The sequence below is a fragment of the Danio rerio genome, chromosome 20, assembly GCF_052040795.2.
Source record: "Danio rerio strain M-AB ecotype USA chromosome 20, GRCz13ab, whole genome shotgun sequence".
Lineage (NCBI taxonomy): Eukaryota > Metazoa > Chordata > Actinopteri > Cypriniformes > Danionidae > Danio > Danio rerio.
In genome coordinates, this window is record NC_141040.1 from 2769142 (window position 1) to 2785799 (window position 16658).

Consider the following 16658-nt stretch of genomic DNA (forward strand, 5'->3'; position numbering starts at 1 on the left):
CCTACTCCTTGCTGCCAGAGACTTGACAGCGCTTCTTCTCACAAATCTGAACCACATTTTGCTTTAGAGCGGAAGCAGTTGAGACCCTCAGTATGGCTTGAAGATGATCATCATTAAGTCTAGACCTGTACTTTGACTTATTGAAGTCCTAGGGAAAAAAGTGGGGGAACTCACTCAAAACTTCCATTGCCTCACCTAAAAAAAAGGCATATATATGTATAAATAAAACACCCCCACCCCACTCCAGTCACATCAGTCTGTACCAGTCTGTATCTACCTATAATATATATAAGATGCAGGCTGTAGCTAGGTAGGTGGCAGGCTGCAGATAGGTAGCTAAGTGGCAGGCAGGGGCGGGAACAGCTTACCTTGGTTCTGGCCGGCGCGAGTTCCCTCCTAACACTTCCCGCCCGTCACAGCGTCTAACAAAGGGGCGGGGTGCGTGGTGACGTTGTTTACACGGCGGGCGGGGAATGCCAGTGACCGATGTGTACGGATAGAATCAGCGCTCCCCGCTCCGCTGATTCTGTCAGTGTACAGCGGTCGGCGCGGGCCACAAAATATTGCACTGAGGGCCGCAAATGGCCCGCGAGTTTGAGACCCCTGGGTTACAGTAATGTACATGTGTACAAATATGTCATCTCATGTCATGCTATCTCTAACACAACAAAGAGACAGAGCAGGAAAGGCTTTCATATGTAATATTTTTTCCTGAGGCGATTTGAAGCAAAATACACAATGGAACTCAATCAAACATACTGTATCTACAATGATAAGGATAATGGTTACTTACTGAGTTATTGACGCACAGCAATACCACGTGAAAAAAGCACGGACTTAGGAATAATCAGTGTGAGGAGAGATCCATGAACAAGTCTGAACATGTTCCGCCCACGCGTGCCCGGCAACAATACGTAATTTATCAGCTTAAAGATATCGGCCTAATTTAGACATCGGATCGATAACGATCATCTTAAAAATAGCATTTATCGGCCGATAACGATATGGGCTCCGATATATTGTGCATCCCTATCATGGACGATTGCTTTGTACTGTCTAAACTCCTCATTTCCGACAACCTGCTTTGCTCTGATTGGTCAGACACACATGAACTGATTAGTCAGATGCAAGGGTATAATAGTTTATAATTACAGATGCGTGAATTTTATTTACGCTCGAAATATTTATGACAGCGATTTTATTCCATAGGTTTAGGGTTTTTCTTTGCTTATAAAATTCTGCCCGGGTCTTTTTTGACCTGTAAGTCAACAGCGGGGTTAAAAAAGCAAAACGGGACCCTTTAATTCAGGGCTGAATATAGTGCTGCTTTGAGCTAGAGATGCAGACTTACTGTGAGGTCTTCAGCAGGCGTCTGCTCCTCAGCTCGTCCAGCACAGTCTGTGTTTCAGCTCGATGAAAAGATTCTCCAGAGTAATGATCAAACTCCACTCCTAAACGCTGAGAAAACACGAACATCAGACACACAGCATACACTAGGCACAACCGCACACAAAGACACACATGGACGGACAGAAAGCACAGAATCACACACAGTCACATAAATACAGTTGAAGTGAGAATTATTCGCCCCCCCTGTTTATTTTTTCCTCAATTTCTGTTTAACGGAGAGCAGATTTCTTTAACACATTTCTAATCATAATAGCTTTAATAACTCATTTCTAATAACTGATTTTTTTTATCTTTGCCATGATGACAGTAAATAATATTAGACTAGATATTCTTAAAGAAACTTCTATACAGCTTAAAGTGACATTTAAAGGCTTAACTAGGTTAATTAGGTTAACTAGGCAGGTTAGGGTAATTAGGCAAGTTATTGTATAACGATGGTTTGTTTTGTAGACTACCGGGAAAAAATATAGCTTAAAGGGGCTAATAATATTGACCTTAAAATGGCTTTTAAAAAACTAAGAACTGCTTTTATTCTAGCCGAAATAAAACAAATAAGACTTTCTCCAGAAGAAAAAGTATTATCAGACATACTGTGAAAATTTCCTCGCTCCATTAAACATCATTTGGGAAATATTTACAAAAGAAAAAGAAATTAAAAGGGGGCGAATAATACAGACTTCAACTGTAGATACACAAACACACACATTAACACACACACACACACATGCATGCATGCACAAAATCACACACAAATGCACACACGCACACACATTCAGAGACTCACACACAGATGCATAGAATTAAAGACACACAAACAAACCAACACGCAGATGCACAAACTCACACAGACTCAAACATCAAAAAGACACACACAGATAGACACAAATACACACGCACAGAATCACACACGTATACAGGGATTGGGCAATGAAACTGAAACATTGGCCAGTTTAGCGTTGGAGGATTCATGGCTAAATTTGACCAGCCTGGTGGCCAGTCTTCATTAAATGCACATATATATGCCCGGCTGCTAGAGCCAAACCTTTGGTCACTCCTGCCAAATGCTAAATGCCGGTTTCAACGCTGCCAGCAATGAAATCTTGGGCGGTGGAGAATGTGAAACATGTATTGTTCTCTGATGAGCCCACCTTTAATGTCTTTTTCACATCTCGGAGAGTTACACCCCATTCACATGTGGCTTCAGCGTCAACGCTTGACTGAAGGCGTGTCTGAAGTTGGGGCTGAAGCGATCATCATAGCAGCGTCAGCCAATGAAATTCAGTCAGCAATAGGCCACTGTCTAGCTGGTGTATTTGCATACAGCGATCTGATTGCCTGACGCTTCCGTCAGTGCTTGAAAAGTTGAGCTAGACCTAACTTCTGCAGCAAGCAACGCCTCTGAAGCGGCGCTGACGGATCCACAATGCAGCTCGGCAACGCCTGACATCACCCATTCAAAGTGAATGGAAAGCGTTGACGCTGACGCTCCGTGTGAATGGGGTGTTACGGTGTGGAGAAGCCCCAAAGAAGCGTACCACCCAGACTGCTGATGCCCAGAGTGAACCATGGGGGTGATTCAGTAATGGTTGCAATATCAATACAGGCCCAATACTTGTGCTGGATGGGCACATCACCGCTAAGGACTACCCAACCATTCTGAAGGACCATGTGACCCAAAGGGTCAAACATTGTATTCTGAAGGCAGTGCCGTGTATCAGGATGGTAATGCAGCAATACACACAGCATGACTGATGACAGAGTGGTTCGATGAACATGAAAGCGAAGTTGAACATCTCCCATGGCCTGCACAGACACCAGAGCTAAACATTATAGAGTCATTATTGAGGGGTGTTTTGGAGGAGCGAGTCAGTAAGCGTTTTTTTTTCCTTCACCAGACATGAACACTATTCTGAAGAAGGATGGCTCAAAACCCCTCTGGCCACAGTGCAGGTCATTCCTAAGACCAACTGATGCTGCTGTATTGGCTGCAAAATGAGGCCCTACATCATACTAATGAATTATTGTGGTCTAAAACCAGGCGTTTCAGTTTCACTGCCCAATACAGATACATACAGATACAAACACACATACAAAAACACTTGCACAGACTCACACACACACATGCACATATACGGAGTAGTTAAGCAGTGGATGGTCACCTGATAGATGCGCTTGTACTCATGGATGGTGATCTCCCTGAAGTGTCTCCACAGCTCCAGCGCCTGCTCCTCGCTCTGCTCAAGACGCCTAAAGAAATGAGCAGCAGCCGAACGCACACTGGCATCGCTCTCCGCCTCGCGGTTCACCTGCACATACACCTGCGGGCGGACACACACAGCTGAGCCATACAGATACACACAGCATCCACCAACAGATGACTGCTCATCAACACACACACAGAGGATGACACAATACTCAATATAATATTAAACTGTTCATTACAACCTCCAGAGTTCAATACGTAGTACATTTAATGATTTCAATCACTTCCGGGTCACGGCACCAAAACTGTAGGAAATTTCTGAACGTAGGCCAGGAGACTTGTTACAAGCTGAATTCTTTATTGATAATGATTTGGTTGTTCTGCAGTCAATCTTCGAGGAGTCTACATGAGTCTGCAAGAGTCTCTAAGAAATCTACAAGCAGATTTGAGCAGTATTTTACTGAACATCTCATTTACTGAGCCGTACTGAAATCCATGAGGCTTCAACTGTAACACAAACCAAACCATGAGAATGAACCTGTACCATTGCATCCCTAACACACACACACACATGCACGCATACACACAAATATGCATACATGGACTTACACGTACACACGCACGCAAACACAAAATTGCGTGCACGCATACCTCAAACAGATGCTCTAGTGGTTGCGTCCTTAGCTTCTCCTGAGAGCCGAATCGTTCAAACCCTGAGCCCAACAGACCTGCGCACACACACACACACACAAAACAGATGGTGATCACTGCAAGGTTATTTCAGTAAATGAAAACTACTGCTAAAACTAAAAACAGTCACTGAAAAACGATCCGAAATAAAATGATAACTAGCGAAAATTACAACCACATTACAAATACAAATACAATCCTTTTCAGAATTGTTCATTCTGTGGCGGAAAACCTGACCTGCAGCGGTTTAGAGAAACGCCTGTAGAACGCCTCTTGAAAAAGAGCAACCTGGATAACATCCTATTGAACAGTAAAAATCTAAAATCTCCCTTTCATTAGAAAAATCTTTGAAAAAGTTGTTTTGAAACCTCCCATTTTCGGTTCAGGCAGGGCCGGAGTGGGACTCCTTTTCAGCTCTGGAGTTTCAAGCCTTAGACCGGTCCACCTCAGTCGACGACTGACTATATTAAAATAGCGTTATTTCCAATTCAGTTTCAAATGACACTAACACGTCTTTTTCAAGGACACAGCTGCTTTAGAACTTCAATGTTTTTCATAAATATGAAAACATTCATTCTTTATAGATATAAAAAATTTACCCCTACATTAGTAACCCAAACAGTATTATATGTCTTAACACTGAAAATGAAAAAAAGATTACTTTCTGATGAGGTTCGAACTCGGATCTGCGGCTCCGTAGTGCAACGATTTAGATTTCTGATAAAGTTATATCAGATTTATTAATGTAGTGAATCATCTGATTTTCATTGAGCAGGTGTAATATACATTAATATTAATTCATATTCACTAAGGGGCCGCTGTTTGGGGTGGAATGGGGTGTTACATCATCGTTAACTTGCGGGCTGCATTCTGCTCACGCCACGGGGCTGCGAGAAAATAAATAAAAAGAGCCGCACTGCGGCAAAATAATGAATAAAACGAGTCAGGCTATAGTCAAATGAACAAATAAATAAAAAAAAGTGCAACTGCTGGAATTCTCCCGGTAATCCCGATTAGCCAATTCGGGCCTGGGTTCAGGTCTACCGTGAGTAGACCATAATTTTATAGTTTAGAAAGTTAAAATGCAAATTAACAGTGATTTAATGCCCTGCTACATTTGTTATTCGTAATTTCATATTCACAAAACCACAATTTATATCATCATAAAGATAATCCAGTTTATATAAGCACTACAAATGAGGACTTCTCCCTCAATCCCCGGGTCTGAATGCAGACTCAGTGCAGCAGGTCTCTTGCCCTGTCTATTTTAACCATTAGCCCTGCTGGTCATCTGGAGTATTTAGGCAAACACAGCAGCTCGGCGATGTGTCTAAATGTGAACAAACTCCTGATAAAAGACAACATCTGCCATTCTCTAATTCTCCTACTGCTCTCCCGACAACCATGTTTGCTGCACACAAACAGCTTTGATGTATCGGCCACACCTGAAAAACTCCCGGAGTTTGTGATTTGCAACAGGTGATTGTAATTATGATTTGGTACAAAAGCAGCATCCAAGAATACTCTAGTCCTTTAGGACCAAAGATGGGCTGAGGATCTCCAGTTTGCCGAGAAATACATGAGAAATTTTACAGAAATGTTTAAAAACAATGATCCTCAGAGAAAGAGAGGAAGACATGTGAATATTTAGTCTTCAACAGAGCAGAACATCATTAAAAGATTCAAGGAGTCGAGAAATTTCAGTGCGTAAAGGACAAGATCGCAGGCCTAAACTACCGTGATCAACCAATCCCTCAGGCGGTGCTGTCTAGAAGCGATATCAATTCATGGGACTACTGCATCAAACCTTTGTCAAGTACCACAATGTGCTGTTCCATCCACAAATGCCAATGAAAACTGCACTGTGCCAAAAGGAAGCCCTATGTTAACAGTGTCCAGAAGACCCATCAACTTCTCTGGGCTTAGTGGCATCTTAGATGGACCATCACACAGTGGAAACGTGTACTGTGGTTAGATGAATCAGTATTTCAGGTATTTTTTGGGAGAAACGTACACCATGTGCTCCGGATCAAAGAATAAAAGGATTATCTGGACTGTTACCAGCAACAAGTCCAAAAGCCAGGGGCTGTCATGGTATGGGGTTGAGTCAGTGCTCTTGGCTTGGTTACTTGCACTTCTGTGATGTAGCATTAATGCTGAAAAGCACACAGATTTTAGAGCGCAATCTGCTGCCTTCTCCTCCAGGGACACCCATGCACATATCAACAAGACAATGCAAAACCACATGCACACATTACAAAGTCCTGCTGCAGAGCAAGAGGATACAGGTACTAGACTGTCCTGCCTGCAGTCCCGACCTGTCACCAACCGAAAATGCAACAACAAAGACCCCGTACTGTTGCCCACCCAAAATTACACCTGAAACACTTCATCACTTGGTGTCTTCAGTCCCTAAACATATGTTAAGTGTTGTGAACAGGAATGGCAACATTACAAAGTGGTAAAAGCTTTACTGTTACAACTTTTTAAAAAATGTTTTCCAATAGCCAAAATTGGTATATACATGTTTATTTTGAAAACAAAAACACAATACAAATCATGAGGAACACATTAAATAATGTTTGATGTATTGTCTGCAATGAAATAAAAGTCTATGTAAATTTAGAAATCACTACTTTCTTTTTTTATTTGTGTCTTTCACACTGTCCTAACTTTTTCTGATTTGAGAATGTACAATAACATACTGAAATGAAAGTCTCTGCAACTTGCAGTTCATGAGGACTTTAATCGTAACTGTGGGAAACTCACCGAACTGCATTCCCCAGTCGCCCAGATAATTGACTCGGATCACCTCGTTTCCCAAAGCCTTCTTTAGGTTGGCAATGAAATTTCCTACAACAACAAAAAGTCAAATCAAAAAGTAAAACATGCAATCTCTAAATGACTGATCTATTAACACTTCTGTTCATCGAGGAGAAAAACATCAGTGGCAAAATAAACATCATGGGGTTTTTCCATTTACACCGACAGATTGCTTTACCAGCATCAATAGTAAAGCAGTAATAACTACCCAATATTAATTCTTATTAAGGATTTTAACCCTTTAAGATGTTTTTGATTTTATACACTTATACTAATAACTGATCAGAAATCACTTTTATTGTGACACTTTTTTTGCGTGTGCCACATTTAATGTCACATATAAAAAACAACCAAACCACCACTCCAATTTTCTTTTCGGCTTAGTCCCGTTATTAATCAGGGATCGCCACTGCGGAATGAACCACCAACTTATCCAGCATATGTTTTACGCAGTGGATACCCTTGAGCACACCCATACACACTCATTTAAACACGTACACTATGGACAATTTAATTCATCAATTCACCTGTATCGCATGTGTTTGGACTGTGGTGGAACATGCAAACTCCACACAGAAACGCTACTCAGTGTGGCAAACTGAATTTTTAGGCAGATCAGACATTGTTTGGCTGAGTTATAAGTACTTAATCCTCTATGGCGAAGCCCTGAACTTTGTCAGTCCATCATGGACATCCCCTTAGACGAAAACTCTAGGGCTGCGTCCGAAATTGCATACTTCCATACAGTTCTACGCTAAAATCAGCATTTGAGCCGAGTAGTATGTCCGAATTCATAGAATTTGAAAATTAGTATGCGAGAAGTACCCGGATGACTTACTACTTCCAGCGAGACTCTAAAGTGCGCATACCATGCAAGCTGTGCCTTCCCATGATGCCCAGCGAGAGAATTCATGAATGGGACTGAAGCGACGCAACTGACGCAGGTAGGTCACGTGACTATGACAAAATGGCGCATGTAGTACGAATTCTATTCATACTTTTCGCCTTCATACTGTATAGAGCGTACTTTTCTAATGGTCGAGTAGTACGTTTAAATTCAAATGCAGTACCTACTGAGTAGTAGGCGGTTTCGGACGCAGCCTAGATCTTCACAATTTAGCATCACAAATGCCTTTAGATAACAATACCTAATTTTGGTGTTGATCTGTTGGGTTTAGGATTTCGTTCTAAGAGACTTTTTTGTAGGTTTTGGCATGTTTGATTTGTGTGGCAATTTTTGTACGTGTGCGTGAAACGTAGCTCGGGGTCCACTCAGTCAAATGTGATTAGGTGGCGCTGACGAGCCATTCCGTCACACCTACTTCCAAAACCTTTATTTATTTATAATACATTTTTGGGGTTTTCACCTTTAATGGACAGAACAATAGAGAGTATTGATAGAAAAGTGTGAGGAGCAGAGAGAGAGGACGGACGAATTGACATAAGACCTTGAGGCAGGTATCGAACTCGGGTCGCCGTGAGCACCGGAGTGCTTGTGTCGACGCACTAACCACTATTATTAAATGCAAATTTTTCCCACTTCTGGTGCATGTGCTAAGTTCTGTGAGTTTTCAAGCAGACCGTTTAGACCAGGGCTATTCAATTGGCAGCAAGCAGGCCGGACCCGGCTCCCGAGGCAATTTGTTCCGGTCCTCCAAACAGTGTGACCAAGACATCAAAAATAAATTTAGTACAGTTGAAGCACGGTCACTATAGTTATGAAGTGACGTGCGTCTGTTCAATACACCACGAGCTGCAGTTAAAGCCTGCGCAGAGCGTATGTTTGTAGAAAAGGCGGCGAGGCAGTGGCGCAGTAGGTAGTGCTGTCGCCTCACAGCAAGAAGTTCGCAGAGTCGCTGGTTCGAACCTCGGCTCAGTTGGCGTTTCTGTGTGGAGTTTGCATGTTCTCCCTGCGTTCGCATGGGTTTGCTCCGGGTGCTCCGGTTTCCCCCAACAGTCCAAAGACATGCGGTACAGGTGAATTGGGTAGGCTAAAATTGTCCGTATGAGTGTGTGTGAGTGAATGTGTGTGTTAATGTTTCCCAGAGATGGGTTGCGGCCGGAAGGGCATCCGCTGCGTAAAAACTTGCTGGATAAGTTGGCGGTTCATTCCGCTGTGGCGACCCCGGATTGAAATGAAATGAATGAATGTAGAAAAGGCCCTTAGTACAATGCACTGATATCGTTAATAGCGATGCAACGATTAGCCGGTCGTTCCACTATTAACCGCGCTTTAATTCAATACGGTTAATTAATCTTAAAGGCTTCTCAACGCCGCATTTCTGTTGCACAGAACAAAACTGCTGCAGTTAAAGAAAGTTATGCCAACTGTGTGCTAGTTTAAAGCTCCGAGCTTATACAGAGGCTAATACACATGCACATAACTATAGCATTAACTATAGCAGCAGTCTGTAAGGTGAAGAGCTCACCGATTATGGTGGATCTGAGATGTCCAGCGTGGAACTTCTTGGCGATGTTAGGAGAACTAGAAACAGACAGAGTTCAGATACGGCAGATACTCATGCTGAATCACACACACACTAAACTCACCTGAATGCTAAATTACACATACACACTGTAAAATCACCTAAATGCTTAATAAAACACACACACACACTAGAAAACAAATCATCTGAATGCTAAATCTCTCTCACACACACACACACACACACACACAGATACACACACACAGTAAACTGACCTGAACTCCACCAGTGTCCGGCCGACCCGAAGCCGGCGCAGGATTTCACTCTTCACACCGAAGCCGTCTGGATCTGAGCGCAGCTGGTCTAACAGTTTCTGTGACAGAGGAGGAATTAAAGGGACAGTTCACCAAAAACATCCCCATTTACAGACACTTAAGCAGTTCTACACTTTTATTAGAATTTCTTTAACCTACTAAACACAGATAAAGATATTTTGAAGAATGTTGGGTGGAAAATTTGAAATAATACATTATAAAACTATAATCATACCAACAAAATCTATAATCGTTGCATCGCTAACTGTAAGATGTTCATTTATGCATTCAGTTTCATTCGCAAATGACATTTGTCTCCTCTCCTTTTTTTGTGACCCGAAAAATGGTCCGAATCGTGACTAAGGGTGCTTTTACACCTGCCTTTTTTAGTTTGGATGAATCGCACTAGAGTTCGTTTCCCCTTTTGGTGCGGTTGGTTTGGGCAGGTGTGAATGCAGCAATCGTACTCAAGGGCACACCAAAAGCGGACCAAATAAGCGTGCCGAGACCAAGTGTGCCGCAAGCCTGCGTTTGAGTGAAGGCCTCGGCCGTTAGATCGCCCCCTGGGGGCTGGCTGCAGTACAAGTCATAAAGCCCGCCTCCTCCGTGTTAATGAAGGAGACTTGAGCCCAAATAAAAAAAATTATTACACTTGCAATAAAATGTCCCGAAAGATGGTTCTGGTGGATTAAGGCGCTGGTTATTGTGCTGAAATAGGTGCAGATCTTCATTTTTGTAAACAGTTTGTTTTTAGCAGTAATTTAATGCTGGGTGTGTCATCGTGATTGACAGCTGTGATTGACAGTTTCTCAAAGCAGCGCGTCTGAGCTTCGGCAGGAGACTGAAGTGTTTTTATTCGATTTCTGTGTTATTTTACCATGATAAGATGAGTTCAGCAGTAAACTACAGTTTCTGACATACATGATCTGGTGGAACACTGTTATTCGCTAAGTTCAGGGCTTTTTTCGGGCTTTATTAGTTTGCTGATACACGCCTAACCACCCAGATAGCAAAACACACTCGGGCCAGTTCTGGCTAGATTCTCGCCTGCCGGAGACTTACCCCTCAGAGCTCAGACTGACTACCTCTGCTGGACCTACTCCGGATGCCTGGACTCACTGCCCGATTCCAGCCCGAGTCAATCAAGCCAGATGCGGCAGCCGAGCGAGTTATGCGCTGTGGCACGGAGCTGGCGCGATTGAATATATAAAACCCTCATATTTGTTAACGTTATTACATCCATTTGTGTTGATATGACAGCAAACGCATGCTGAGCAGTTCGGGGGGCGTGGTTGATTTTACATAAAGCGTTTGGTTGGAAGCTCGACTCATTTTCGCGGCTCCTCCTCTGGCTCCGTCAGACTGTCTGTTCTGCGCATGTCAAGGCTCCAATTTCAGCAGTCTTTTGCGACAGTTTGTGCCCGTCAAGCAGGCGTTTTGCCCTCAAGGCGTTCAATGGGAAACGGGGCTGTCGCGTCGTCCATATTTTTTAGAGTCATTGTTTCGGACCAAAGCCAGCAGTGTGGTGTGAAAACGACCCAAAGACGGCAGAAAATGCTACAATGTATCATTTATTGCCCTTGGTCCGGACCAAATGAAGCGAACTACAGATGTGAAAGCACCCTAAAAACCATATTGTGATCTGATCCATGAGATTTGTAATCCATTACACCACTAATAATTAGTTACTATTTGTGAGAAGTAACTAGCAACTAGAACTAATTACTATTTTAAAGGAAAGTGTTTACCTGCGCCAGGAGGAGTTTGTTGAGTCTGAAGTGAATCACTCCTCTGCCGGGGATGATCTCCTCCACCACAGCATCCGTTCTGATCTGAAGCACAGAACACATCCGTCTCAACACAAAAACACTGCGCTCCACACAGGAAGTTTGGCCAGAGGAGAAATGGTCATGCCTAACAGAGCCGGGTTTCTCTTGAGTTTTTTTCCTTCACTTTTGCCAATTGGTGAAGTTTGTTCTTCCACTGTCGCCCCCAGCTTGCATGGTTTGGGACTTGTGGAGCTGTGCATCGATGCATTTGTTCTTCAGTGTTTGGACTTTCAGCAGTTAAAATTAAACCACACTGAACTGAACTAAACTGATCTTCAGCTATGGAAGGATCTCGTTTTCCCTATGTGCTGTTGGTCTGATGTCTGGACAGATTTATGACCAGTTATGATGCGTCTTGTTCATGTGAAGTCGTCTCATGTCATCTTAAAGTGACATGAGTGTAAAACTTGAGCGAATGACACTTAATATAAGCTCTCATGAAAGTCTCCCTCATATTCATCATATCACGATTATAAAGGTGTTACGACAGTCTTATAACCGCCCCCTTCAAGGAAAGTGTGTCCCATTGAAAAAATCAACATGAACAAATAAGAGTGATATATGTTGTGCTCAAGTTGACTTTAGCTATTACACACACACACACATGCATGCACACAAACACACACCAACATGCAGAAACACACATCACATACGAAAAACATGTGCAAAACACTCACATCTGCAAAATCACAAACGTAATCGTGCTCAAGTCAAAGCACACACACATGTAAATGCAGTAATGCATGCACACACACACACACACACACACACAAGCATGCAGGAAAGTTCACCTGTCGGGCCAGCGTGTGTGTGGTGTTCTGCAGGTCTCCATCAGGACGAACAGCTCCGCTCTGCAGAAGATGACTGACTGACACACGCAGATCTGCCACACTCCTGACACACACACACACATGCACACACACACACACACACACACACACACACACACACACACACACACACACACACACACACACACACACACACAACAACACACACACACACAACAACACACACACAACAACACACACACAACACACACAACAACACACACACACAACAACACACACACACACACACAACAACACACACAAACAACACACACACACACACACACACAACAACAACAACACACACACAACAACACACACAACAACAACAACAACACACACACAACAACACACACACAACAACACACACACACACAACAACAACACACACACACACACACACACAACAACACACACACACACACCACGACAAAAGAGAGACGTTTTTCTAAAAAGACTCTGCTATTTAGTTCTGTTTACCATAAACAAACATGGCTAGACAGCTAAGGAACAATCTAGCACACATTTATAATAGTTTAACGGTTGAAATGTTGCCTGTAAATGAAACCATCAGATTATTAAGCTATAAATTACTTGTAAAACTAATAATAATATATGAGAGTGATTAGTTCTGCTGTTGTTTATACACTCCAGTTTTGATGACTTGTAATAAGGATGTTCTCTTCTCACACTCAGTGTAATGACCCAAGCTCATCAGTGCCCTTAATAGTGTGCACAACCTACTAATGAAAGACCTCAGGAGCTCGGCAACTGATAGTTTATATATTGTCCACCCTATAAACTACTCACCTTTTCTGATTTCTGATTTTGACAGTACTAATGTAGTAATAATATACACTTAAATATGCATATAAATATTAATTAAAGCTCTGTCCATTTAAACATGAACTGAAGTGAGACATGATTACTTTGATATAGAAGAAAGTGTGTATTATTGTGAGGCACTTCCAAACCACTGGTGTGTGTGTGTTGTACACTTACTGTTTCTTGTTGACCGGCGCCACAGAGATCAGTGGGATGAGCGTCTCCTCATTCTGACCACAGGCCTTCGCCAGCTGCAGACCAAAAGCAACAGGAGTCGAATACTGACACACAAATTCAAAAGTCACAATAGCCGCGTTTCCCCCATCATGCTAAGGCTCTTCTATGCTGAAGTGTTCCTTTCTGGGCTAGGCAGCACAGATACTGGTTTAATGTAATGTAATGTGTATTTATATAGCGCATTTATTGTGTACGGCCATACACCCAAAGCGCTTCACAATCATGAGGGGGGGTCTCTCCACACCACCACCAGTGTGCAGCATCCACTTGGATGATGCGACGGCTGCCACAGGACAACGGCGCCAGTGCGCTCAACACACACCAGCTATTGGTGGAGTGGAGAGACAGTGATAGAGCCAATTTATTTTATTAATAACTATAACTTTATATAAATATAGTTAAAAAATATGTACCATTTTCCCAAGTGTATATAACTACTACTGTAAGAAAATATCAGAATTCGGTATATACTTTCTGTATTATCTTTGCTTGAACTGAGCCGATCTAATCCTGTTTATATGAATTGAACCTACTCCCGACCAGGTTTAAGCTAGCAGAACTGTTGCTATGACAACAACTCTCGGATCAGCTTTGAAGAACGAAACAATCCTGGATCGTGTCAATCGTCAACATCCAAATCCAGCCAACTGAGTAATCCACGTACGAAGAACGGACCACAGGTACTGGTAGGTGTGTGTGTGTGTTTGTGTGTGTGTGTTTGTGCATGTGTGTGTGAAGGTAACTTGGTGGACAGGTTAGTACATAAATAAGGTCAATAACAGTCAATAAATGAAGCAAATATCACAAATATAAATGAAAAAGAAAGAAACCAGTCAGTGGTAAGAAGTACCAATGATGCGACACGCGAGTTTGTTCTCCCTTTTGATTAAATGATGCTTTTCCAGCATCCCTCAAAGCCTTCCTTAAGTCTTTTATTACTTTTAAGAGTTCCCAACAGATCTTCTTAATTTAAAAGTGTTATTTTTGTGTTTTGGAGCTGTTCTTTATTTTGTTGTTTTTGTATAAAATAAAGAAAAGGTGTCATGCTGTCAGACGCTCGTATATACTATTATTAGACTACATGCTAAACATTGTATTTTTATTTTTTCAGTGTTTGTCATATCGCTTAGTTGTGCTTTTAATTGTGGAAGTTTCTCAGTTATCTGCACTTTGACTTGAGCATCTTTTGTTGAACCCAGAAGGGCAGAAAACAGCTGATTTCTGGAGCTCCAGAGACACACACACCTGCAGAGCTGCACTCCTCCTGAAGAAACACGACATCAGGTACAGATGAAGATGACGAAGATGAAGAGTCTCCGACCAGCGCTGATCTCCTTCACCCCAGGACGCCTCTCTGAGAAACCGGAAGTGGTTGCTGCTGTCAGAGCTGCGCGATTCCAAAATAAGAGTCACCAAGCGCTCACTGCAACAGCTATAATGCTAGCATTTTTATGAGAGAAAGTTTTTATTCCTTTGTACAGATTTACACAGATAGCAAATAGTAGGAGTAGGAGTTTGCGTATCAAGATTTAACACCAAATTAAGTTTAAGATTAAGTGACAAATTGTCAGTATACATCAGAGCAATAGGCCAGCCTTGACGAAATCTATGTATGAGTGGTAGTAGTACCATGAGCATATATATATATATATATATATATATATATATATATATATATATATATATATATATATATATGAACAATGTCACACGAGTAGCAGTGCAATATGGCTGTATATCGGCACTGGTGGGAGGCATGCGTTAGTGCAACGAGTGTTTGACGGCATAATTGTGTATATAAAAACAAAATCAAACATGGAGAGTTTCAAAAACCCTTTTGCATGAGGAACTACTTTCTTCCACATTGGATTCAAATCATAAGCTTGGATTCAAATCATAAGTTAAACAGTTGGGCAAGCATCTTTTAAACTTTAAAACTTTAGGTGGAGTAATACACAAAGGGTAAAGAGGCTGTAGGAGTTCTGATATTGCAGAATATCGCCAGACAGAACCAGACAGAACTGTTGTATAAATAAATAAATAAATAAATAAATATATATATATATATATATATATATATTTTTTTTTTTTTTTTTTTTTTTTTTTGCATTGTCATTAAAAAACGAGAGAGAAAATTAAAAAATAATTAAAGAACATGATATAATGTTGACACCGTGGTCAAAAAACTGCATTTATTCCAACCAAACTAAAAGAAAAAAGACATTCCCCAGTCAGAAGGAAAACATACATCAGGAAACATTGTGAAAATGTCCTTGATCTGTTAAACAGCACTTGAGGATTACCTACATTTCAGATTAATAACAATATAAAGTTAACCACATAAATGTGTGTGTGTGTGTGTGTGTGTGTGTGTGTGTGTGTTAGGGACACGCGGAGGATCAGCTGTAAGCTTCTGGTCTGACTTAGGTTATGAAGAATGATGAAAATATATGAAGAGTTTTTCTGCAAATGTAGATGACTCAGTTTGTAGTGATTTTCTGAAACTAAAGAGTGCAAGGGGAAAGCACATGATTTATGGTAAAGTTAGTTTTTTTTTGAGTAATTTGAAATGAATATTTAAATAGCTATCTGCCTAATAACATTATTGACAATAATAATAAGACCATGTAATTTAATTTGAAAAAAAACACTTTACTGCCACCTAATGGAATAACGTTAAACCTTCAGGAAGAACATGGACCAAACAGGTGGTAAATAACACCAATACTACAGTGCATTCGGAAAGCATTGATAGTGTTTATATATATATATATATAGCAACCCAAGACTGGGAAACACCCATACACATTCACACACATACACTACGGACAATTTATCCCAGTCTTGGGTTGCTGCATAAAACATATGCTGGATTAGTTGGGGGTTCATTCTGCTGTGGTGACCCCATAATAATAAAGGGACTAAGCTGAAAAGAAAATGAATGAATAAATATATATATATATATATACATAGACATATAATTGTATTATATGTCATAGATTCAACAAGGTGCAAGAAATATTCCTCAAGAGATTTTGCTCCATATTGACATGAAAGCATCACGCAGTTGC

The 16658-nt window shown here is 41.5% G+C and overlaps 3 protein-coding genes across 6 annotated transcripts in view; 1 reads left to right on the top strand and 2 right to left on the bottom strand.

The window, feature by feature from the left end:
* rars2 (arginyl-tRNA synthetase 2, mitochondrial) overlaps nt 1-14937 on the bottom strand; it is a gene marked incomplete at its 5' end in the record, with an annotated part of 29634 nt that extends 14697 nt beyond the window's left edge. The window contains 10 exon segments of the mRNA NM_200617.1: nt 1352-1458; nt 3570-3788; nt 4265-4341; nt 7073-7156; nt 9556-9611; nt 9828-9925; nt 11615-11698; nt 12487-12589; nt 13528-13601; nt 14833-14937. Of these exon segments, the coding sequence (NP_956911.1) occupies nt 1352-1458; nt 3570-3788; nt 4265-4341; nt 7073-7156; nt 9556-9611; nt 9828-9925; nt 11615-11698; nt 12487-12589; nt 13528-13601; nt 14833-14868 (938 nt within the window).
* Nucleotides 1-16658, bottom strand: part of ppil4 (peptidylprolyl isomerase (cyclophilin)-like 4) — an 892903-nt gene that overhangs the window by 606107 nt on the left and 270138 nt on the right. The gene's annotated exons all lie outside the window — the stretch shown is intronic.
* akap7 (A-kinase anchoring protein 7) overlaps nt 1-16658 on the top strand; it is a gene marked incomplete at its 3' end in the record, with an annotated part of 498825 nt that overhangs the window by 269541 nt on the left and 212626 nt on the right.